Genomic DNA, 24,091 nt, shown 5'->3' with positions numbered 1-24,091 from the left:
TTGATTTTATGATATACCATATTATTTCTGTATAATGAAAAATACTTATCTCCAAAACAGCAACTTTACAGGAGAGAGTAAAAACCTTGTAAACTTTTAATGGAAGTCAATGTAAAAAGAGTTTATTTTAGGTCATTTTGAAGAGTTTCTATTGGTCCGTTCATTCCGAAATTTTGACACAGTGTAAGGGACAGTTTGTCTGTTCAAATGATGTAGTAAACTAAAAATCGACAAAAATGGAGATGTGTTTTTTTATAGGATAGTGACGATATGTTTCAGACTATAAAGCTTAAGACGTGAAATCCTTTAATTTTCCCCTTAAAATCATCAGTGTGCCTTATATAAATCCATTGCGCATTATGTACTGTATGAATTCTACCAGTCAGGTATTAAAGAGCAGAAAAGCCACTCCATTGAAGTACAGCATTATGAGGGTGAGTTTTTAGTGAGCACTAAGGCTTGGTGCAGCAGCCTTAGCATTAGCATTAGCCGGAGAAGGAGAAAAGAGATCTATGAAGATAGACAGATCTATTGTGAGAGCTAGATAGAGGAGGAAGAAGTGGAAGAAAGAAAGCCATAACAGGCAAACCAGCTTGAAGGCAAAAGCAATTGAAGGAGAAAAAAATACAACAGGCTTTAGCTGCAGAGGATAAAGATAAAGCGAGGGGACGTTTAGAAGCTGGAGTCAAAAGCAGATATTGTGTTTCTGCTCTCTTGATCTGCAGACGAAACGAAACGAAACGAAAGCAAACGAAGCCCCCAGAGACTAAACACTCCTTCCCAAGCTCGCCTGAAGCTAAAAACTGACCGGCCCAACCTGCTTTAGCGAGCGCTAACTGCGCTAGAATCCTGCGAGCTGCCGAAACAGCCAGCTAATTTGATTCTGCTGCACAGCGGAATCAAATGGAGTGTGTATGTGTGTACGTGTGATCACATGTGTGGGAGATTCTGAGAATTGGCAGGCCAGTAAAAGCAGATTTATATTCATGTAGGTGAAAAAAAAAGAAATGGAAGAAAGCATGTCCCTGAGCAGTTTCAGGGAAGGTGAACTGATAAATTATTCAGCCGCCAAAGATTTGATTTGCGCATCGCTGTAGTGCCGCATGCAGTAATTCACTAATTCAGAATATCACAGCCGTGATTTAATTTGTTTCCTGGCATGAAAGATAATGAAAACGTAGACGAGGGAATCTGCACACATGAACCTCGGTTAAAGAAGCCTTTTATTGAACTGTAAACTGAGTCAAACATACAGTAATTATAAGATGAATCTACAGTAGAAGCATCAAAATGTACTGTACTGTACACTGACATGCCAATTTAGTCTTAGTAAAAGTATCAAAAGTATTAGCATTCATTACTCTACAGTAGGTAGAAGTATATTAGAAGTATACTCAGGGTTTAAAATACTTCTGTAGAAGCTTAAGTATCAACTCAAGCTTTTTACTCTTTGAGTAAAAGTATAAAAAAGTACTGGTTTCAAAACTTACTTTTTATACTTTACTACTTAAAGTATAAAAGTAAAAGTAATGTATGGGGAAAAAATAATGTCAGGATTTGCCGGCAGGGAGAAGAAATGTATTAAATAAATAAATAACAAAGAAACAAATAAACAAAAAAAGAAACAATAACCAAAACTAACAAGTGAAACAAGAGAACATAAACTAAACAAACAACTAGGCAAACGAAGGAAACTAATAACTATAACTAGATAAACAAAACTAAACAGGGCAGGGATATATATATACAAGGAAATACACAGGAAACTAGAAAATATCAAGGATAAACAAGAGAATAAAGAAGGAGGGATAAACACAGAAATAAACAAGGAATAAACAAAGGCAATGGCTACGAAAACGAGAAAGCAAACGCGGGAAAGACAAACAACAGGGGTTAGTGCAAAGACCGACGAATAAACACAGACAAAAGGGGACTACTTATACGCACACCTGGGGAGACATTTAACGAGGGGCGGAGCTACAAATGGGACACACGTGATGGACAATTACTGGGAAAGAGACACAGAGGAGCACGGGTCACGTGGGGGAAAACATACAGAGACATGAGAACAGACAGGAACAGGGCCAGGACGTGACAAATAAAGCCATTAAGAACAAAAGCTTAAATGTGCAGAGTCCTAAAGTGCACTACTCAAGTACTTCTACTTAAGTATGGTTATAAAGTATATGTTTTTTTATTAATTGACACCTCTAGACTGTGGATCAAGGAATGTTTCATGCCTGCACAACTTCCAAGAAATGAAATTTCCAGGGTTCAGCCTCACAACTAATACACAAATGTGGGCATTGCTGTTTTTTGTGAAGTTTCTCCAGAACTAAGGCTGGGTGCAGCAGCATTAGCGTTAGCCACTAACCGCAGCGCTAGCTCTTTTGCCATTCAGAGGTGAGTATATTGGACTGTAGTCTGTGTATGTAATGTGTTAAAACAAGCTACCACTAGCTGATAGTGCTGATACACTCAGTCTAGCACTATCAGGTGATATTTACGTTCTGCTAGGGCCGGGGTTAGCAGCTAATGCTAATGCTGCTGCACCGAGCCTTAGTGCTGGAGAAACTTTACTGAAAACTCACCATTAGACTGAATATTAGAAATCTAAGCTTACTGTAAATAAACAGAAGCACTTTACTCACCCACATAAAAGGTTTTCAGGAGAGAAATCTGTGTAGATTAATATTCAGCATTTTTTTTACTTTGAAAGAAAATGTTTTTTTTTAAGAATTAAAGTTTTGTTTACTTAGGCGCCTCCCCATTAGAAGGGAAACATGGCGATATCTTTGCTCACTTCAATGTAGAACTTCTTACCAGTGTCGCTTAAAACACCCTTGACCTCTTTCTATGACACTCCATACCTCATCAACTTCTAAAAATGCCATCTGTCTAAATCATGTTGTGGATTTCTGCCAATAAAAGCATTTTTTGTGGATTTGTTTGTTTGCTGTTCTTCTCTCCGTGCTGTAGATCTAATTACCCCCTTGTAGCTTTGTTTCTGAAAGCTTTTCTGCTGAATATATTTACATTAATACAAAGTTTCTCATGTATAGATCGCCTGCGGGGGATCTGTCTTTGCTCATCACTAATGATTTGGGTTTTTTGGAGAGATGGCATTCATTTATATTAAAGTTTCAGCCCATGCTGCTCTGTTTTACACTCACACACACTGCTATGGCTCTGAATTCATGCCATTGAGGTGGTGTTAATTATTTTAATGTGATAGCAATGTCATTTGCATGGCTGGAGTCATGAACTAAAAATAAAGGAATTAAATCTCAATAGGGCTTTTTGAGTGAAAAATAACTTGTTAATGAATGTCCACAAGCTAAACCTAAATATATCTAAATATAGATAACAAATGTTGCCTAAAAGTCCAGTTCATGAAGAACATTGAATAATTTTAAGTGCACCTTATAATGCAAAAAATATGGTAGATATATTCATAAGAACGATGCAAGCAAAAAGCGTGGAAATAAATTCATGAGTGTTGGCGGGGTGTAAGATAGCAATGCGCATTGTGACGTGCCTTGTTCAGGCTTGTTCTCAGCAAGAATCTTACATTAACAGTGACCAAGGACCAAGAACTTGGAAGCTGAATTGAATATAAGAATTGAATTATTCTTAAAGGTTTGTTTTATTTAGGATAGTTCTTCTCCAACTGGTTTTCAGCTTCAGCAAGAAGATCCATTTGTCATGGCTCCAACACAACAAGCAACATTTAAACATTGTGATACAGTAAATATTGTATTTGGACCTTTTAAAGGCATCCAGAGGACTGATTGGAGAACTATTGGTCTAGACAGCTCACTGTAAACCCACAAGTTGTTTAAACTCAAATAATTTAAGTCTGTTTTACATAAAATATGGATATTTCTAAACGTTACTCAACTATTTTGAGTTAGTTGAACATTTGTGGGCACATATTATACATTCAAACTGAGATCTTTGAGTTGAACCAACTTATAATAACTGATTTTAGTCTGTTGCCATTGGCAGCTTCTTTTCCATTGGCTTCTGTCGCAATCTATTTGCATACTGGGTGTGTCCAACAGTTTCTGACTCACCATCAGTGTGTAGTGATTCACCCGGGGCTACCTTAGAAGTAAATCAAGTTCCCTTTTAGTTAGTTAGCAAACCGGCTGCCTTAAAAAAGTTAAGTAATCTCAATTTATCCAGTCTTACAGTATAACAAAAATTAAAAAGTTATTACAACTAAACTTTACAACCCTTTAGATGTTCTAAGGTAGGCAAACTTAAGCTAACTTAAGTTGTGGTAAATTAAACTTATCCGGGCTTACAGTGTGGCAGGATGCCTGCAGAATACTGTATATCTACTGGCCTCTTAAAGTAAAAAAAAAAAAAAAAAAGGCTAAAACTATCTCCAAAATAGCTATTCTTCTTCTGCAAATCATTAGTCAATTAGCCAATCTCTGGTCCTTGAGTACATAAGGATATGTAAAGTGATTTAGTGAGGGTTTATTAAAGCATGAAGACTGTTTACTGTTATATATAAAACACACTGGAAAGAGAAATTCAACTCAAACTACGCAGAAGTACCTTAGGCTTGGACTACGATGGACTGATGTAACAGCATGTTCTTTTTCTGTGGAAAACACGAGAATGAAGCTAACCAAAAATGACGAGGCAGTCTTGCGAAATGCCAAAGGTGGCTGTCAATCAAAATCAGTCTCATAGCGGGACTCAGTCATGCCGAACCTTTGTTTCTCCACTCCATGACAAACACACATTGGATCTTGTGCCCATACCAAAAAAATAAAAAAATAAAAAAACGGGCGAATCGGACCAGGTCCAAGTCCCCGAGGTCCGCTGTGTCAGTTCTGAACACACCTCTCTGGGCAACCTGGTGGTGCAGGCCCGGCTTAGCCGGCCGAGTCAGCTGCCCGAGGCTGGAATCTGTCTCAAAAGTCATCTGTCAGAGACTGAAAAGACTGTTCGTGATATTTGAGCTGCAGTGAAGTCGACCAGGTTTCCGCGGGCATTTTTAACGTGATTACAGCGTCCAGGAGACGACTGGACAGCTCCATGCACTCGCCATGTGCTGTAGATGGCATGACCTTTTAAAGATGGATGGTTTGTTTGGCCATATGTACCAGTTCTGCAGGGCATATTATGCTGTGGTCCATTAGCTTGGATATTGTAGCTGGGGATGACGACACAACTGAGTTTACTGTACTAAGTTTAAGTGGTTCGAATCCCGGTAATGCAGCTTGTCATCAGCTGCCGGAGCCCTGAGAGAGCACACTTGGCCATGCTCACTCTGGGTGGATAGAAGGAGCTAGGGTAGATTCCCCTCATCACTCCTAGGGTGATGTGGATCAGCACAAAGCTGCGTCTGTGAGCTGATGTATCAGAAGCGAGTCGCTGCGCTTTAATCCAAATGTGTGCTGTGATGCTACTTGGCAATGCTGCATCAGCAGCAGTTCAAAAAAGAGGAAGCATCTGCTAGTCTTCACCCTTAGTTACCTGAGTCAATATCAGTATAACATTTTTGTTTTTTTGTACATTTTATACAGTTTTCTTTGATATAAGGAGTTTGCTATGTCTGCAGTGTCCAAGTTGAATAATTTCAATAAACTTGCTTTTTAAAGCAATAGCAATTCTATTCCTCATTTAGCTATTTTTATGTTCATTTGCAGTTTCTGAAGATGGTAATTCTGATGAATTTGTCCTGTGCAGAAGAGTCGGTTCAATTCTTGTTTTGTTTTTTCTTTCCTGGGGCGATTCTGATGAGTGCCAGTTTCATCATAATGTTTTTAATGGTCTTTGCAATTGCTTAAAGTATTAAAAGTTCTTAAAATATTTTGAATACACTGACCTTCATTTCTAATTTTTAATCTGGATTAGAACATTACTCAAATAGAGCTATTCACTGTATACCTGTAACTCTACCTCTTCACTACTTTACAACTGATGCTCTCAAACACATTAAGAGGCAAGAAACTCAAGTAATTAACTCTTTACAAGTTCAGCACAGCTGTTGACTGAAAGCCTGAATTCCAGGTGACTCTACCTCATAAAGCTGACTGACTGGAGCACCTAAGAGACATTGCTCAGCCACAACATTAAAACCACCTGCCCTACTGTGTTTTGTGTAGCCCCCCCATAAAAATGGACTCCACAAGACCTCCTGAAGATGTCCTGTGGTACCTGATACAAATGAATTAGCAATAGATCTCCTGCAAGTCCTACAACCTTCATAGATGTTTTGGAGATGTTCTCACACAGTCATTTTGGCTCTTGTCAAATTTTCAATATGTTTCCATTCAATTTGATGATTACAGCATCCATTAGATGGTGGATCTTTGGATTCTCTTCACTCAATAAATCTATCTGTTTAACATGCAGGTTCAGAAGGCATTTTATTTGACTTGCAAATACACTCCAAAGACAGCGCACTATGCGTTTGTGTTTGCTCTCAGTAAACTTGTTAGGTGCGTAGACAAACAGTCGGAATATATTAGCCAGCCCTAATGTGTGCAAATCGAGCTTAAAGACGTAAGTGGTTTGCTCCCGAAGCTTAATGAGTGTGTGTGAGCGCGGCTTTTCGATTAGGATTTGAGAGCACGGGGCCGCTAAACATCTCAAACTGCAATTGATTAAGCCGTTATGATGATTTTATCAAACGCGATAAAGCAGCTCCTGAGTCTGATTGCTGAAGCTCCACTGACACTTTATCATCACTGCTGTAACTGTAGACCTGCAGAAGTTTAAAATCAGTGTTTTAATATAAAAGCAGTTCAGCCGCAGAGAACAGTGTAAAACCATCCCTGTGTTTAAAAGAGAAGTGCTTTCAAATCATTCGTAAGACAAGATAACATTTAGATTAATTTACTGTAGATATAGATGAATATTACATTTTCTTTCTTTCTTTCTTTCTTTCTTTCTTTCTTTCTTTTTTACTTCAAAGTTTTGTTTCTTATTTTCAAGTTTGTTTGTTCTGATTTTCTTTCAATCTTTTATCAAGCTTTCTTTCTTTTTTTTTCAAGTTTTTTTCAAGATTTCTTTATTTCTTTCTTTTATTCTTTCTGTCTTATTTCCAGTTTTCTTTCTTTCTTTTTTCTTTTTTTCTTTCTGTGTACTTTTTCTGTGTTCATACTACCTAACTAGACATAACTTTTTGTTTCATTGTTTTTTTCCTTACTTTTCCTTTTCTTTATTTAACTTTTTAACAAAAAATTAATTTAGGTTTTATCTACTTTTCTTATTTGAGATTTTTCTCCTTTTATCTTTTTATTTTTTTTATTTCTCGCCTTTCCTCACATTCTTACAATGTCTTTCTTCCTTTTCTTCCTCGTCCTTTTATTTTATCTCTCTAACTTTCAACTTTCAAGCTTTCTTACATTTTCTTTCTCATATTTTGATTTTCTTTATCATTTCTTTCTTACTTATTTTTTCTTTTATACTATTTTTTTCTGTTTCTTAATGTCAAAATTACTTTGTACTATTTTGTTCCTTAATTTTACTTTTTTACATTTCCTTGTTCAAATTCTTTCTTTGTGTTTTCTCTACATTTTTTCTTTTATAATTTCTTTTTCTTTCTTACAGTGCCTTTTTTCCTTTTTTATCTATCTAACTTTCTCTGTTCTATTTTTTTGCCTGTTTTTCATGTTTAAGCTTTCTTGTGTTTTATTTTTTCTTACTTATTTTTTATTTTTCTTTCTTTTTATTTTCTTTTTTACTTACTTTCTTTCCTTCAATCAATTTTGTTTTTATTTCTACCTTTTTTTTCCTTTGGTTCTTATTTTTTGACACTTTTAGAACCTTTCTTAGTTTCTTTCTGTCTTTCGTTCTTTATTTTGATTATTCTTTTATTCTATTGTTCTTTCTTTCTGTCATTGTTTTGTTGGAGCTTATTACTTTTTGATTCTTTCTCAATCTTTTACAACATTCTTTCATTTATTTCACCCTTTTTACATCTTTCTTTTCTTATTTTTCTTGCAGCCTTTTCACATTACATCAGCCCTGCCGGGCAGGCTGTCATTCTCAGCGCTGGTCTGTCACTGGCAGCAACAGGGGAAGGCTGTTCTTTTTTCAGCCTCTTTACCTGCGATCAGCAAGGTGCTCTGGAGCTCCCCGCGGCCGGAGGATTACAATGGAGAAAGAAGCACCGGGGCAAAGAGAGGAGACAGTGGCCTTGAGCCGGGACAGATGACTGACAGGTCGCAGGACAACAGGGAGAAGAACAGGCTCAGGGTGAATTATTAAAGCAGCGTCTCATAATGTGTTCAGACATGCAGGAGAGAGCTGGATGGACGGAGCAGAGCCTGTGGTGATGCTGAAGCTTGAAATCGGATCAACGTTGACCTGCTTTGACTGCAGTTAATGATCTAAAGATACCTGGTTATTAGATGTGGACTGAATTATGACACAATACTATTAACAATGAACAATATATAACCTTCCTTAAAGCTTCTATCTACTTTTTCAACACAACCACACAAAACCTAGACAGTACATTTATTTTTAAAAGTAATTTTTTTAATTTGAATATAACAAGTTTAGAAACCCTCATACATGTGATCAATACTAAGGATGCTAATTTGTTTCTTTGTTTGTTTCTTTCTTTTTTTCTTTCTATTTCATCTATAATTTATTTCTTACTTCCAACCTTCACTTTTGTTTCTTTCCATCTAGCTTTCTTCTTTTTTTTTTCTTTTGTTTCTTTTGGCTTCTGTTCATTTCTTTTAACATTCTTTTAATCATGCTTTTAATTTCTTTTCACACATTATTTTTTTTCCGTCACATACTTTGCATACCAAGAGTATACAGTATATTGAACCTTCCGTAAAAATCTCCTAGTTATTTTTCAACAACCCTACAAAAGCTATTCGTTTTTAAAAGTACATTTTGGATTTTTAATATTGGGCGCTAAGCTTATCCTTGTGATGTCATAAAACTATATGTTGTAACAAAATACCAAAGTGAGGTGTAAGACGAGAAGAAAGTCTTATAATAAAGACTAAAGGGATAAAGATATCATAGCACTATGGTTGCAGAGATTATGGAGTCTTATTTTACTGATCTATAGGTTATCCATGAACTGTGCACTGTGCAGTATGATTTAGGGCATGTCAGTTTGTCTTTGCTAATGTAAGGATGGGAAAAGTACACCTTGCTCAAAAGGCATGAAATAATTTTCTTAATCAATCAAAATGTTATTTGGGCGTAACATGTAATAAACCAATGAGTGTTTCCCTTGCCATTCCCTTTAAGAGCCAGGTGCACTCTGATTTGCTTTCTTTCTTTCTTTCTTTCTTTCTTTTTTCCAACCTTCACTTTTATTTCTTTCTATCTAGCTTGTTTTTTTTTTTGTCTTATCCTTTTAATACCTCTTTTTCTTTTTTTTTTCTTTTTTTACATATTTTCTTCTTTTAATCTTGCTTTTGTTACGACCCCTGGTCGTATTGGTTTTTCTTTGTGTGTCCTCTGTGCTGTTTGTGTTTGGTTTTTGGTTGTAGGACCATGATTGGCCACCAGGGGCGCACTCTATAAAAGGGCAAGAGAAAACCTGACCTGGGAGAGACGTTCAGGGCTCCTCCCCTTTCCTGACCTGGAACAACTTCCTGCTCAGACCAACCCGGCACCTCCATTTTGTTTTCTGTGTGTTGCTTTAGTTTTTGCTTCAATATACGTTAGTCTTTGGGTAAAGTAGGGGGTGAGTGCCATTTTGTTTTGCTACCTTTTTCTCCTGTTTTGGTGACAGGGATTCAGGGTAGTTAATGTATTTTGTTTTCTTTATTTTGCAGGTTCAGTTAGTTTTCTTTGCTTGTTAGTTGGTTTTTATTTGTTATTTTGGCCTATGCTCACTCCTGAAGTCACATTCCCTTATTTTTTATCAATAAATTCATCCTGTTTTAATTCATTTTCAGTGTCTGGTGTTTGGTCTGGCAGAGGGTCTGGGGAAAGAGCCCACTCTCATTTTCTGTCATGGCCTGACCCTAGACCGGGTCGTAACACTTTTTATTTCTTTTTACTTTTTCTATGCGCAAATCTGACAGACAGGGATTGGAATCTTCTCCTGTACACGATTTGAACTCTCTGCTGTAAACTCCATGAGCAGTAGTGACCGATGCATAATCCAACCAATCTATACAGTACTGAGATCCTCAAAGATGGGCACCATTGTATGCTAATGGATGTCTGTCAATCACGTCCAGCACAAACGCTGCCTTTATGAAGGGTTGATATATTACACATATATTAGAGTCAAAATGCATGAATCTTGTTTGCTTTGATCGCGGCAAATCAAATACATGGTGGTTCGGTGACAAGCGTTGAATTGATGCCAGATGGAGGCTATATTAAGCTGCTGCCTGAACGTTTCTCAGGTAGCAGTTGGTGAAAGCGTGGCAGGCTTCACTCAGCGTCGCTCTGGTGCCTGATTGCACAGAAGAAACTGGATATATTTTGTCAGTTCTGCCATTCATTTCAATGACGGCAGCATTATACGATAAAATTCCTCACAGTCGCTGTTGCGAGAATGAAAATATATGTGAAATCCGCATACAAGTCGCGTTTTTGTCATTAGCAAGCATGTTGACGGGATCCATACCTCAGCGTAAACGGCCTATCCGAGGCTATTACCACAGGCTTGCATAAATACTTCACATGCATGAACAAGGAGGCCCTGGCAGATGAATTGCAGCAATCAATATAGATTTCCTGTTCTGCTCGTGCTATTCTTTTCTGTGCGGGCGAATGTAAATTGGCTTTGGCGACGGCAATCCATTAAGACCCACGAGCACGGCAATGCTACATTTCACCCCTCGCTCGGTCAATGAGAAGACCGAAGGCAACATGCCTGCACGCCTGCTGGATGCTGGAATCATAATGCGGGACCACACGTGTACCAGGCGACGCCGTAATATGGAGAAATATTATGGCAGCAAGCAATGATGCGTTTGTTTAACTATGACATAAAGCAAGATGATAAATCGCCACATGAAATGGTAATTACGTACTTAATACTGAGACACATTGTGTGCTCACGGGTTTTTAGTCTGGGTTTTTTGTAAGCTTTCCACTACATGTCTAAATTTACACAGAATTAAATGGAATTAATAGTACTTTAGTACTTTCAATTACTGTAGGTTATTTAAACAAGATCTCATTAAATATGTACAGTGCAAAAGTACTAGATACTAGAAAGTTAAATTAATAAAAAAAAAAAAAAAATCTGCATTGTAGATTAATAATAAAGTCATCCAAACTATGAAGAAAAACATATGGAATTATTTCGTAAACATAAAAATGTATGTTTAATTATTATTTAAATAAATATAATGTGATAACAGTGTAATTAACAATGAAATTTGCATTGCTACATATTGCTATAACTGTTTTAATTGATTTTTTTCTTGTAACTTTTTATTTATTTTAATATTTTTGTCTTTTTATTTATCTAATTTTATGTTTTACCAAAAGGTAAAACATAACCCCCCCCCCCCCCTTATTTTGTATTTATTTTATCTCTTTATTTATTTTATTACTTGTTTTACATTTGGCCTTTTACCTTTTTTATTTCATTTATTTCATCCTTTCATTTTTGATACTTTTTAAATGTATTATTATTATTATTATTATTATTATTATTATTATTATTATTATTATTATTATTATTAGTAGTAGTAGTAGTAGTAGTAGTAGTAGTAGTAGTAGTTATATTAGTATTATTATTATTATTATTATTATTAGTAGTAGTAGTAGTAGTAGTAGTAGTAGTTATATTAGTATTATTATTATTATTATTATTATTATTAGTAGTAGTAGTAGTAGTAGTAGTAGTAGTAGTAGTTATATTAGTAGTAGTAGTAGTAGTAGTAGTAGTAGTAGTTATATTATTATTATTATTATTATTATTATTATTATTATTAGTAGTAGTAGTAGTAGTAGTAGTAGTAGTAGTAGTAGTAGTTATATTAGTAGTAGTAGTAGTAGTAGTAGTAGTAGTAGTTATATTATTATTATTATTATTATTATTATTAGTAGTAGTAGTAGTAGTAGTAGTAGTAGTAGTAGTAGTAGTTATATTATTATTATTATTATTATTATTATTAGTAGTAGTAGTAGTAGTAGTAGTAGTAGTAGTAGTAGTAGTTATATTAGTAGTAGTAGTAGTAGTAGTAGTAGTAGTTATATTAGTAGTAGTAGTAGTAGTAGTAGTAGTAGTAGTTATATTATTATTATTATTATTATTATTAGTAGTAGTAGTAGTAGTAGTAGTAGTAGTAGTAGTAGTAGTAGTTATATTAGTAGTAGTAGTAGTAGTAGTAGTAGTAGTAGTAGTAGTTATATTAGTAGTAGTAGTAGTAGTAGTAGTAGTAGTAGTAGTTATATTAGTAGTAGTAGTAGTAGTAGTAGTAGTAGTAGTAGTAGTAGTTATATTAGTAGTATTAGTAGTAGTAGTAGTAGTAGTAGTAGTAGTAGTAGTTATATTAGTAGTAGTAGTAGTAGTAGTAGTAGTAGTAGTAGTAGTAGTTATATTAGTAGTAGTAGTAGTAGTAGTAGTAGTAGTAGTAGTAGTAGTAGTAGTTATATTAGTAGTATTAGTAGTAGTAGTAGTAGTAGTAGTAGTAGTAGTAGTAGTAGTAGTAGTTATTTTAATTCCAATCTGTTACTTTTTGTGTTAATGATTGTGGTGTTATTTTAGTCCTCTATTTCTTTAAGTTTGGTAATATTTCATTATTTTAATTATTTTAATCTCTTTGTTTTAGAGTTTTACATTTTATCCTGTCTGCATATCCTTTTATTCTGAATTATTTTATTTCTTCTCAAATAAATCTTATATTGTTTGCTTGTTTTTTTATAATTTAAACTTATTTTTCAGTCCCTTTTAATTTGGTAAATGCTTGGCTGTATTGAAAATGAGGGGTACCCTCAGTGTACTGTATTACTGAGTAGAAATAAAGATTGATTGATTGATTGATTAATTGATTAATTAATTGACAGATTTTTTTTTCTCCAACAGCTTTTGTGCTGTATGTATTTTTTTTTTGCAATTGTTTTTAAATACAAAACAAATAGTTCAATATGGAAAAATACTTTAGATTTCAATATATTAGTACATTACATTATATACAATATATTCAGTACATTACCTGTACAACTGTAATAAATCTGTAGCAATATGTAGTTGCAATGTTATTACATGATAGTTAATGTGTAACTATACAGTTATTCGAGAAATTTATTATAAAATGGCACCAGTGGTTTAAATTTAGTGTTTGTAGAAGAAAAGGTAGATAGTAGAGGTCGAGGATTTTTTTTTTTTTTATCCAGTGTTAACTGCTTCAGGCCGAGCCTGTGAGCTTCAGCCTTGTGCCTTCAGCTATTTCATGGGTAGAAACTTTGGCTGCTGAAAGATGAATGAATGAATGAATGAATGAATGAATGAATGAATGGCTCAATTAATGCATTCCAGTGTCAATCGACTGGTGCACCTTGAACTAAAGCTAAATTCTATTAAATGCATTGGGTATCCTTGAGTTTTGAATATTGATGTAATCAATAATGCCGGTAACTATTATTGGAAATAAATTAAAATTTTATAGTCATGAAACATATAAAAAGAAAAAAAAAGTCCATTATTTCCAGGGTGACTCAGAGATAACTCCTGACACTCTGAACCACCAACACACCTTTTAATTCTGATGCCAATTACTGTGTCTTTTCACTTCTCAATGCTGGGAATTTTAATGCCCTTTCACTTAACAGGCGATGTCACTGCCATCCAATTTTCTCTGCTTTCACTAATGTGTAGTGACAAGGTTACGGGGCACCAAAGGGCCACGAGGAGCAAAGGAAGGCCATAGGATCATTCAGTGCAGGTTTCAGAAGATGGAAGTAGGAAAACTACTTGGTTATGTGTCAAAACTTTTGTCTTCCACTTATTTCTACCCTTCATTCTCTTCCTTATTTACTCAAAAGATGCATATAATTATTTTAGTTAGATAGAAGCATCCATATTGGAATTAAATGATTTCTGTTTTTATAATTTTTTTCCCAAGTTTCTCTCCAATTTACACTGCCAAATACCCAACCCACCCATTAGGACTCCCCCTATAACTAGTGATGCCCCAGGAGAGAAACACTAGGAGGGTGAAGACTAGCACACGCCTCCTCCGATACATGTGAAGTCAGACTCTGCCTCTTTTTAAACTTCTGCTGATGCAGCATTACCGAGTAGCATCACAGCGCAAACACTCGGAGGAAAACGCAGCGACTCGGTTCTGATACATCAGCTCACAGACGCAGCCTTGTGCTGATCCACATCACCCTTTGGAGTGATGTTGAGAAAGAGTGACATCCACTGTCCCCGCCCAGAGAGAGCAAGACCAATTGTGCTCTCTCAGGACTCTATCCGACAGCAAGCTACATGAACAGGATTTGAACCTGCAACCTTCCGTTCATATTGACAGCGCTTTAGACCGCTGGACCACTCGGCGCCTTTAAGTACACTAAAAAGAATGATGAGTAAAGTTTACTTAAAAAAAAATTATTAATTATTATAATTACTGAAATTGAAAACACAATGGATGGCATGTAATACATTATTTATACTAATATACTAAAAAGATAAATGAAGTAAAGGTTACTAAAAGAAAGGATTGGCTGAAGTTCAGTTCACTTATTTACTCTATGTAACATTTAAGTCTTGAAACTAAGTTGAAGTTACTTAAATTTATCTGAAATTAAAATTACTTTAAAAAAAAAAGCAAATGCAGAAAGTTGTGAAACTTTTTAAAAGTAAATTTTACTCCTTTTTTTTTTTTTTAGTGTAGCACTTTTTAACTACTGAGTCACCACCGCCACTGTGCTGCAACAGGTTACAATCACTAACTCTACACCGACTTCATGCAGCTGAAAGATATTGGTTTCTGAAGTGGCCAATTACAGTGTATATATAATCATATTCTGAGCCAGCCTTGCACTTTTTCACCCTGGATAATGATGTAAGTTCTTTTTTCTGCCTCATGCCGTTGGCACTGTGACCCAGACTATGCCCTGCAGGCGCACCTCTAAAACACACACGAGTGAAAGAAAAGAAAAATAAAAGAACGAGAAGAAAGAGAAAGATGAAAGTGAACAGAGAGAGAGACGGTTTGACCGGAGGAAGACGGGTCCTGCTTATACCCTCACCTCAGTTTACCTCCGAATATTGTTTCATTTTCTACTCCAACATTTTGGAATGAGAGTCTCGGAACAATCTATTCCAGCCGACCCAATCTCAGTCCCGGCCGGTCTTAACTCCGTAATCTGAGGAGTGTCCTGGTTGATTTGTATTCAGGTGGATAATGTCACTGGGCAGTGTGTCGCTTTCTCTTTATCCAGAGTGGAGCAAATGGGAAGATAATCTGTTGTGAAGACTTTGATGCTGAAGTCTGGGCGAGTGCATTGGAGTTGGGGAGGAAGAAATAGAAACAGAGAGGAAGTGATGTCTGTCTGCTGAATTTAGGGATACAGAAAGTGTCGTCTGGTTCTGTGGTAGACTTATGGTTCCAACTGACTGACTGCACTAACTTATCTGAACTAAAAGTGGATTTATTCTTCTGATTTAAGACAATGAAGAGCCTACGGTGTTGCCTGTCAATGGGCCTATGCCATTATGAGCATTTATACTTGTGCATTAGTGTCACACCTGCCTTAGCTCATTCTACCGCTCCTGCCGCTCCCGGTGTACCTGGGAGTGATATTTTCCCCAAAGACTACAATCCCCGAACTCTATGGACTACAAATATGATGACGTCACCGATCACATGCCGTGGCGCTGCGAGACATCACCAGAATGGTAATTTGGCGCACCTGTTCCCCAGCCTACTTAAGGACGCTGTTTTTCATTGTTCTTCTCCACGTATTGCCTCCATGCGAACTCCCTTGCTATTTTCTATGTGTTTTTTCCATGTTTGACCCCTTTTGTGTTTTTTGACTTGATTCTCTCTTTTGACTCTTGCTTGGACTCTGTTTACGCTTAAGGATTATCTCTGATAGTGTTTTTTGCCTGGTTCCCAACCCTGCTAGCTGATATGTGTATTTATTAATTAGCTTTTGATTCTTTTTGATTCTTTTTGATTTGATTCTTTTTGTACATATTTGTATATAGTATAAATAAAAGTTCTTTGGCACTATAAGGCACACTTAAAATCCTTAAATTTTCCAAAAATCGTTAGTGCGCCATTTAGTCCAGTGCGTCTTATGCATGAATCTTACCAGGTCAGGTATTAAGGAGCAGTAAAGCCACTCCGCTGGAGTACAGCACTATACAGGAGTTTAGCTTACTTTACTTAGTTACTTAGTTAGCTTCCCCCCACCACCACCCAGTCCCGAGACCTGCTGAATTAGAAGTTCTAGCTCTCTTCAAATGTTGACTAAAGACCCATGTAGTCACAGGTTTCAAAATTAGCATTTTTCTTTTCTAGGTGTCTATACAGCATCACTACATTATGTCTGAAACACTATATGATACCAAGTTTCTGCAGCTACAAACAGTATCTGCAGAGGGAGGGGTGAGTACAGATAAAGTATGACATGTGGAATATCCAGAATTTAACAAACTATTATCTAGATTACACTTAGCCAACAGCATCAGGAGGCTGCTAGAAGTAAACACCATTTGTTTTCCAGGGTTGCATTTATGGCACTGTTCCCACCTTTCGGTGTGGAAGTCCACGGTCAAAATGTGCGTTTAAACACAAGAAAAAGAATAAATAATACTATCTCTATAAACGTACGGGACCACTTTACCAAAACATTGCATGGCTGGAGTGGGAAACTGCTTGTTCTACTGTGTCTAATTCGATTTTTCTAAATCCCGATGTGCAACTTCTTGACCAGGCGCCAGGAAATATAAGTTAAGATTTGGCATCTTTACAGTGCAACAGCAAGCCGAGCCATTTACCCAGTGAAAAAGATTAGAATATCAACCTCAAACATGAAAGAAACAGAACTATAAAAGAGAAACAAGGCTCAAATATGCAGATACTGTAGTCTAACCTTGAGAGGAAGAATACCGTATAGGAAGCAGTCTGAATAAGATTTGAAAATCAACCTAAAGCTATGCTTTTATATTGTAGAAAATATGTACAGTGTATTCAAGATTGATGCTTCAGACTGTATGTTTATGTTCATGGTCATACAGTAATGAGTTTGAGATTTAAATATGGATTGGATCACTGTTTTATCAAAGCACATGAATGAAAGTTCAAAAGTAAAGAGCCTGATGTTGAATAGGTGACTCATTTTGATTTGTTTGAGTTGGAAAATAGTAAAGATTGAATTGAATATTTAATTGTAACTATATAAAAAGAGTAGTAGGGTTTGAGAGGGGTAGTTTAACCCTCCTAACACTGGGCATAAAGTAATTTGCTGGACATGCAGTAATCTGATTGCTGAGGTCAAGATTAGTGGTACCAGGATTGACACATATTTGAGTAAAAATCATGAATAGAGATGTTTTAAATAAATGCATGCATATATATATATATATATATATATATATATATATATATATATATATATATATATATATATATATATATATATATATTACACATACTGTATGCGTAGCTCAATAACTAGCACTAAGAGATGCACATATCAGTCTAATCAGTCTAAATATTCAATAGTTTATTGTTTCTGATAGCCTTTATCTTCTCTGGAAATAGCATTGTATTTCAATACTTACTTTTGAGCACAACTATTTTTAATGCAAGTTTTAGTACTAATATTGATGTAATATAGTATTACAAAGGTCAGCATTTGGCAACAAGATAAAAAAAAAAATCTATATCTCAATAAAAAAAGGCTCAGTGCCCAATTTATTTTAGGTTTCCCAGGATACAAGCAAGCCTGAACCATAATAAGTTTCTGATTTTGGTAACACTTTACTTGGATGGTCTATTTTATGGCCTTGTTGATGCTTAACTGACATTCAACTAACACTGAATTGAATGACCATTACATTTAACTTAACCCTATGTTGAATGTAAATGACTCAAAATAGAATCTAACCCTACTCTAACCCTAATCTAACCCTAACCCTAACCTTAACCCTTAATCAACCATAAAATCTAACCCTACACCTAACCCTAACCTTAACCCTTAATCAACAATAACATCGAACCCTACACCTAACCTTAACCTTAACCCTTAATCAACCATAAAATCTAACCCTACACATAACCCTAATCTTAACCCTTAATCAACCATAACATCGAACCCTACACCTAACCCTAACCTTAACCATTAATCAACCCTAAAATCTAACCCTACACCTAACCCTAACCTTAACCTTAACCCTTAATCAACCCTAAAATCGATTAGAGTTTGGATTAGAGTTGAATGTAGGGTTATATTCAATAGAAAATCATTTACTTTCACCTTTTAGTTCATTTGCATTTAATAGACAGGTAGTTGAATGTTAGTTGAATGTCAGTTGAGCGTCAAAGAGGCCATCAAATGGACCATCCAAGTAAAGTGTTACCCTGCTTTTGAACAAAAAGGTAAAATCTGGATAAACAGCTTTAGAATACATCATTCTGTTTTGCCGTAAGAGCTGGAGAAGTATTTTTACTACAGCTGACCTGACGATGTGAACTCTGGACAGTATACACTACTCGACATATGGCTCACGACTTGGCGCAGTCGTCACAGTGCTAACAGCTCGAGTTGGGACAATTCCAATGCATAACAGTTCATTAACACTCTACAGAACCCAAACACAACAATACAGAGAATCTCCAACATCTCAGATTCAATTAAACATCGCAATACAGCAGATCTCCTATTATCTTCAGAACAATGGCTTATTGTTCGGGCTGATAACAGACACATATTTACTGAGAAGCTGAGATGTTTACAGATACGACTCGTGTCAGATTTTGGAGGAAACCACTGCCTGCAATGTCAGACTGAAGAGGACTGAATCTTTGATGAAGTCAGTATGAGTGTATGAGCTACTGGGAGGGTGCAGATTCATTTCCAAGGCTTCTCAGATAAAAAACTTGGGGAAAAAATAGGAAGTTGACATTTTTAGAACTTTCTAGCCAAACCCTATTGAATTCCTTCAGTTTGAAAAAGTTCTTGTACCTAGTGGAACTGAATCAGATACTATTTGCCCATCTAAACCAAGAACCAACAGATCAAGACCGTGTCATGGCCAACCCAATCTCTTTAGACCTGAATCCTATTGGAAAACCTTTGGAATATAATGAAGAGGAAGGTGGAAGATCATTAATTCATCAAACGAAGCTGAACAGCTTGAATTATTGCACCAGGAGTGGCGTAAGGTTACCCAAAAGCAGTGTGAAAGACTGGTGGAGAGCATGCTAAGGCAAATGAAAGAGGACGAAACATTAAACACCATCAGGGTTATTCCACCAACAATTGATGTATGAACTCTTCCAAAGTTTTTTTGTATTATTTGAGGTCTGAAAGCACTGTATGTTTTTGTAATTTTGTACATTTCTCATGTTCTGCAAATAAAAAAATGCTCTTATTTATGATTTTTAAATTGCAATTAAATTACAAAGCTTGTCGCTGGGGCTGTACCTTATATTGAGGTAGAAAAAAGTACCTTTCAGTGAAAGTCCTTTTTCGTGCCCATGGTTTTTGTGCCAGTAAAGATTATAAATATATTAAACATTATAATCAACTGAATATGGATAAAAAAACTTGATAATCCAAAATTGTCTGGCTTTCAAATGAAAAATGTGCAATTTAAATATATATATAGTTTATTAGTAAAGTGATACAGAATACTGAATGTACCTTTTGGCTGGTTAAATGGTACAAATCTGTACTTATTGCTTCAGAGGGAACATCTGACCCTTTAAAGGCCAATATTGTACCACTGAGGGTCCAATTATGAAAAGTTTACCTTTGAATACAAAAAAAGTACTCGTATCGTATCTCTGTTTTTTTTTAGTGTGCAGTAGAACTTTTGATTACTAAGGTCATGGCTAGTGATAACAGATTCAAACACTTGTATATATTAGCACATAAAAACACCTCACAAAGTCAGAAATTCGCATATGTTTGTAAATGCATTAAAGAAATAAAAAACTTGAGCACTTACTCGGATCAGACAGGATGGAGTCTGTCTTGGGCAGGAACTGGTCACAGCGAATCCCCTGGAAACCTTCTTTACATCTGTGGAAAATACAAACAAAAAGAACTCATCAGGACCCCACCTATAGTCAATTTCCATGCCTTGCATCGGCATCTTGAATAGCAAAGCTGCTTGTGAATATATATATATATATATATATATATATATATATATATATATATATATATATATATATATATATATATATATATATATATATACAGAACTTCAATGGATGTGGTGGTTTGGAAGTTTCCTTTGCTGAGAAGTAAAGCATTAAAATAGCAATGCATCAAATTCAGGCTCTTAAAGGGAACGGCGAGTATTTGCCTTTTGCGCACTTTGAGCCGTGCAAGGTGTACTTTTCCTGTTGTTACGATAGCAAAGCTGTGTGGTGCACGGTTAAAGGCTCGCTTATAGATTTCTAAAATAGGGCACAAGGTTTGCTAAAGCAAATAGACCATCAATATTTAGGAAGTATATTAATATTTGAATAATAAATAGACGAAAAACAGAAGTAGCCTTATAACAGCCGAAGAAGAAGGAATGAAAATGACAGATTCACCTTATGTCAAAAGTAAAAAAGGAGGAGATTTGCAGATAAAAATAAAGCAAATTTTAAGCACAATCAAGACAAACATCCTGCAGATCTCATGTGAACTGTTCCACTGAAGGCCAAACCATTAGAGTTAATATTTCCATTTCTCTACAAGGCAGTGACATCTCTAACAAAGAGAGTTCCTTACTCGTGACTGATTTAAATGCAGTGTCTCGAACATGAAGGTCATTGTCAGGATTTAAATCAAGCTTCGGTGCGTTCTGTGGGCTGTGGGTGGTAACTTCGTCATCGGGACATGATTACTCAGTCACGTTCAATGGAAAGTGCAAAGCCTTGATGTGTGAGCAGGGGGTGTATTCAGCTTGGGTTGTTAGTCAGAACAGTGTTGACGTTCTTTTCAAAGCCACCACAGTTCATGCGCTACAAATATCAGCATACTTGACATTTCTGATCACCAGGCAGTTGACACTGTGAGCCATAATGGTGCTGGTTTGAGCCCACAAAGCGAATTCCTTTAACAGAAGCTTGGAAACGATACAACAACCCTCTACAAAGGGAGGAACTCATGGCTTGGCATCAATATCATCTTGTTTTTATTGATAACTCAAACTATTCAAGCAGTTAAACCATTTTTATAACGTCCTGCAACCCAGGAGGTTATAGAGTTTTGCTTAGTGTGTGTTTTTAATTTATCCTAGGTTTTGAGATTTGAGATTAGCAGGACCTACCAAGTATTAAAACTAAACTTCGTCTTTACAGGAATTGTCCTAATATGGGGACAGTAGTAAAACAATAAAAAATTACCTTTGCCATTTGGGATCAGAAAGACCCAACTGTAGAGTAAGTAAATAAACTTTCAAACATAAAATTCAATGAGAATGGTTACCTGGACCATTTATCGGGCTGGACTGGCTGTAAAAACTTTTGATTGGGATTCCTGCCATTTTTGTTTTTGTTTTTTATCAATTATGTATAATGTTGTTATGGGCAGTATCTCTATATGAGGCCAAAGGGTCAATGTTAAAAAAAAAAATATATATATATATATTATCATGGTGCAGAAAAGCAGAAATTTAATGTCCACTTATGAGGACGTAGGGTCTCAAGAGGATAAAGTTGATAGTTTTTTTGTGTTATGCATATTATAAGTGGCAGTCTGTATTATTTTGTTTCTAAAATAAAAAAGCAGAAGCATTTTTGAATGTGGAGAAGCGACAAAATATTGTGTTTAATGGTACCAGTGTTAAAAAGAAAAACTACCATTCCTGCTCAGCCTAATACAATATATTCATTCTAAAAACTGGGGTGTCGGGCCACTTTCCATGAGAGTTCTTCTTCTGGTCACGTCACGCATATCGTCTTTACGTACTTACGTCAGACGTACAGCCTCTAAAAGAGGATCCGGCTCAGTTTTACTGAACGCAAGCGGCTGGTGGAGCAATGGAGACTTCAGAAGAGGAAACTCAGAGCTCAGTAGCTCATTTAATCAAAGGAAAACCAAAGAAACGAATGTCTGTTATTGTTTCAACGCTGAAACAAAGTTGAATCAACATTTAATATTAAATGGCTGTGCAAACATTGAAATTTAAACATTGAATCAACATAATGTCCTCAACCTTCTGCCTTTTGAATCAGCATTTTACATTTTATCACCATATTATTTCTAAAACGCTTGGATGGAGGAATGAAAAAGTGTTTTACTTCTATTTGCAGTAACTGCTTTTTAATTTTACATCATGTTTATGTTCTATTAATTTTACTGTTTTAACGTTTTTTTTTAGATCAGATGTTCAGTAATCAGATTGGAAGTGGTGGGTAACTTTCTTTATTCTCAGATTTACTGCAGTGATTTAAGTTTATTATTAACACTCTGTTAATTATAGGATTTCCGGTACCACTTTAAAATAAGACCACCTTTATAAAGGGTTTATAAATGGTTTACAATTAGTTTATTAATGGTTATTAGTTTATTAGGTTGTAAACGCCTTAAAAATCATTAATAATCAGTTATAACACATACGTAGAAAGGGCAACATTATAGATGCCTGTGGGTTCACTGTTTGGCAAACAACAGGTCATTGTTGCCCTTTCTACGTATGTGTTATAACTGATTATTAATTATTTTTAAGGCATTTACAACCTAATAAACTAATAACCATTAATAAACGAATTGTAAACCATTTATAAACCCTTTATAAAGGTGGTCTTATTTTAAAGTGGTACCGGAAATCCTATAATTAACAGAGTGTTAATAATAAACTTAAATCACTGCAGTAAATCTGAGAATACCATTAATAAACTAATTGTAAACCATGTATAAACCCTTTATAAAGAGTCTTATTTTAAAGTGGTACCGGATTTTCTAGTTTTAGTGAACTTTGGTTTATTAAAGGTTGAACGTATGACGTTGAAACAACGTTTCTTCATCAACATTGATTCACTTTTCAAAATCAACACCAAATCCAACACTGTTTTAACTTTAACATCAACATCAATGATTCAACGTTGAAATGCCAGCTGGGAAGATACACAGATGTGGGCATTTCTAAGACGTACTAAGACATACTGCTGTCCCGTGACTTCTGCCATGTCATTGTATATACTATAAAAAAAAAAAAAATAGCAGCCCCTTTCTAAGTGTGGTCTGTTCTACTATATAAACCCTATTATCCCTCGTTGCTCGCTGTCCTTTCTCGTCCTTTTTTTCCCGCTCCCCTGCTCTCCTGAGAGGCACTGTGGGATAATCCCTGTCAGGCACTTGAGTCAGGAGACAAGAAGAAAAGAAACGAGAAACATCCCTCGCTCCAAACGCCAGAGGAGACACACACACAAAAAAAAAAAATAAATAAATAAAAACACGTCCATGACCTTTAGTTTACACCATGGACGACAATAACAACCTAAAAGCTTACGCCAGCCCCTCCACCAATGACCAACCAAATACCAAACCAAATACCAAAGACCCTTTAGAGCCGCTTCAACATCTCTAGTTCTATATATATATGTATTTCCATCTGCTGGGAACAAAAGAAAAAAAGAAAAAGAAAAAGGAAATACAAAGGTAGAACATGTTTTTTTTTTTTTCACATGTCAGGCACATACGCAACACTTCCACTGCCTCAGCGTTTTTTTCTCACCCAGGCCATCAATAACCATGAAGGCTCAGTGGATGCTTGGGATTTTCTAGATTTAAAATCTTTTTTTCCCTCCTTTTTTTATTAGAGCTGTACGAGCTTTCGCAGATTAGAGTGGACACCGATTCATCAGAAAATGAATAATTTAAGGAAAACTAAATGAGAGATTTCAAAGAAAAGCCATTTTCAAACCGTGAGAAGAAAGGACCCGCCGTGACGAGTCCGGGCGAAATAATTACCTGTGAAAGTGTTGGAGAGAGA

At 35.7% G+C, this 24,091-nt stretch overlaps 1 protein-coding gene across 1 annotated transcript in view; it reads right to left on the bottom strand.

Moving 5' to 3' along the window:
• LOC103042844 (pro-neuregulin-3, membrane-bound isoform) overlaps positions 1-24,091 on the bottom strand; it is a 606,216-nt gene that overhangs the window by 82,767 nt on the left and 499,358 nt on the right. The window contains exon 3 of the mRNA XM_049481456.1: positions 20,105-20,178. Coding sequence (XP_049337413.1) covers positions 20,105-20,178 — 74 coding nt within the window. The remainder of the gene's footprint in view (positions 1-20,104; positions 20,179-24,091) is intronic.

Source organism: Astyanax mexicanus, chromosome 7, assembly GCF_023375975.1.
Source record: "Astyanax mexicanus isolate ESR-SI-001 chromosome 7, AstMex3_surface, whole genome shotgun sequence".
Lineage (NCBI taxonomy): Eukaryota > Metazoa > Chordata > Actinopteri > Characiformes > Acestrorhamphidae > Astyanax > Astyanax mexicanus.
The sequence above is the reverse complement of the archived record's forward strand: the minus strand, read 5'-3'. Positions and strand labels throughout refer to the sequence as shown.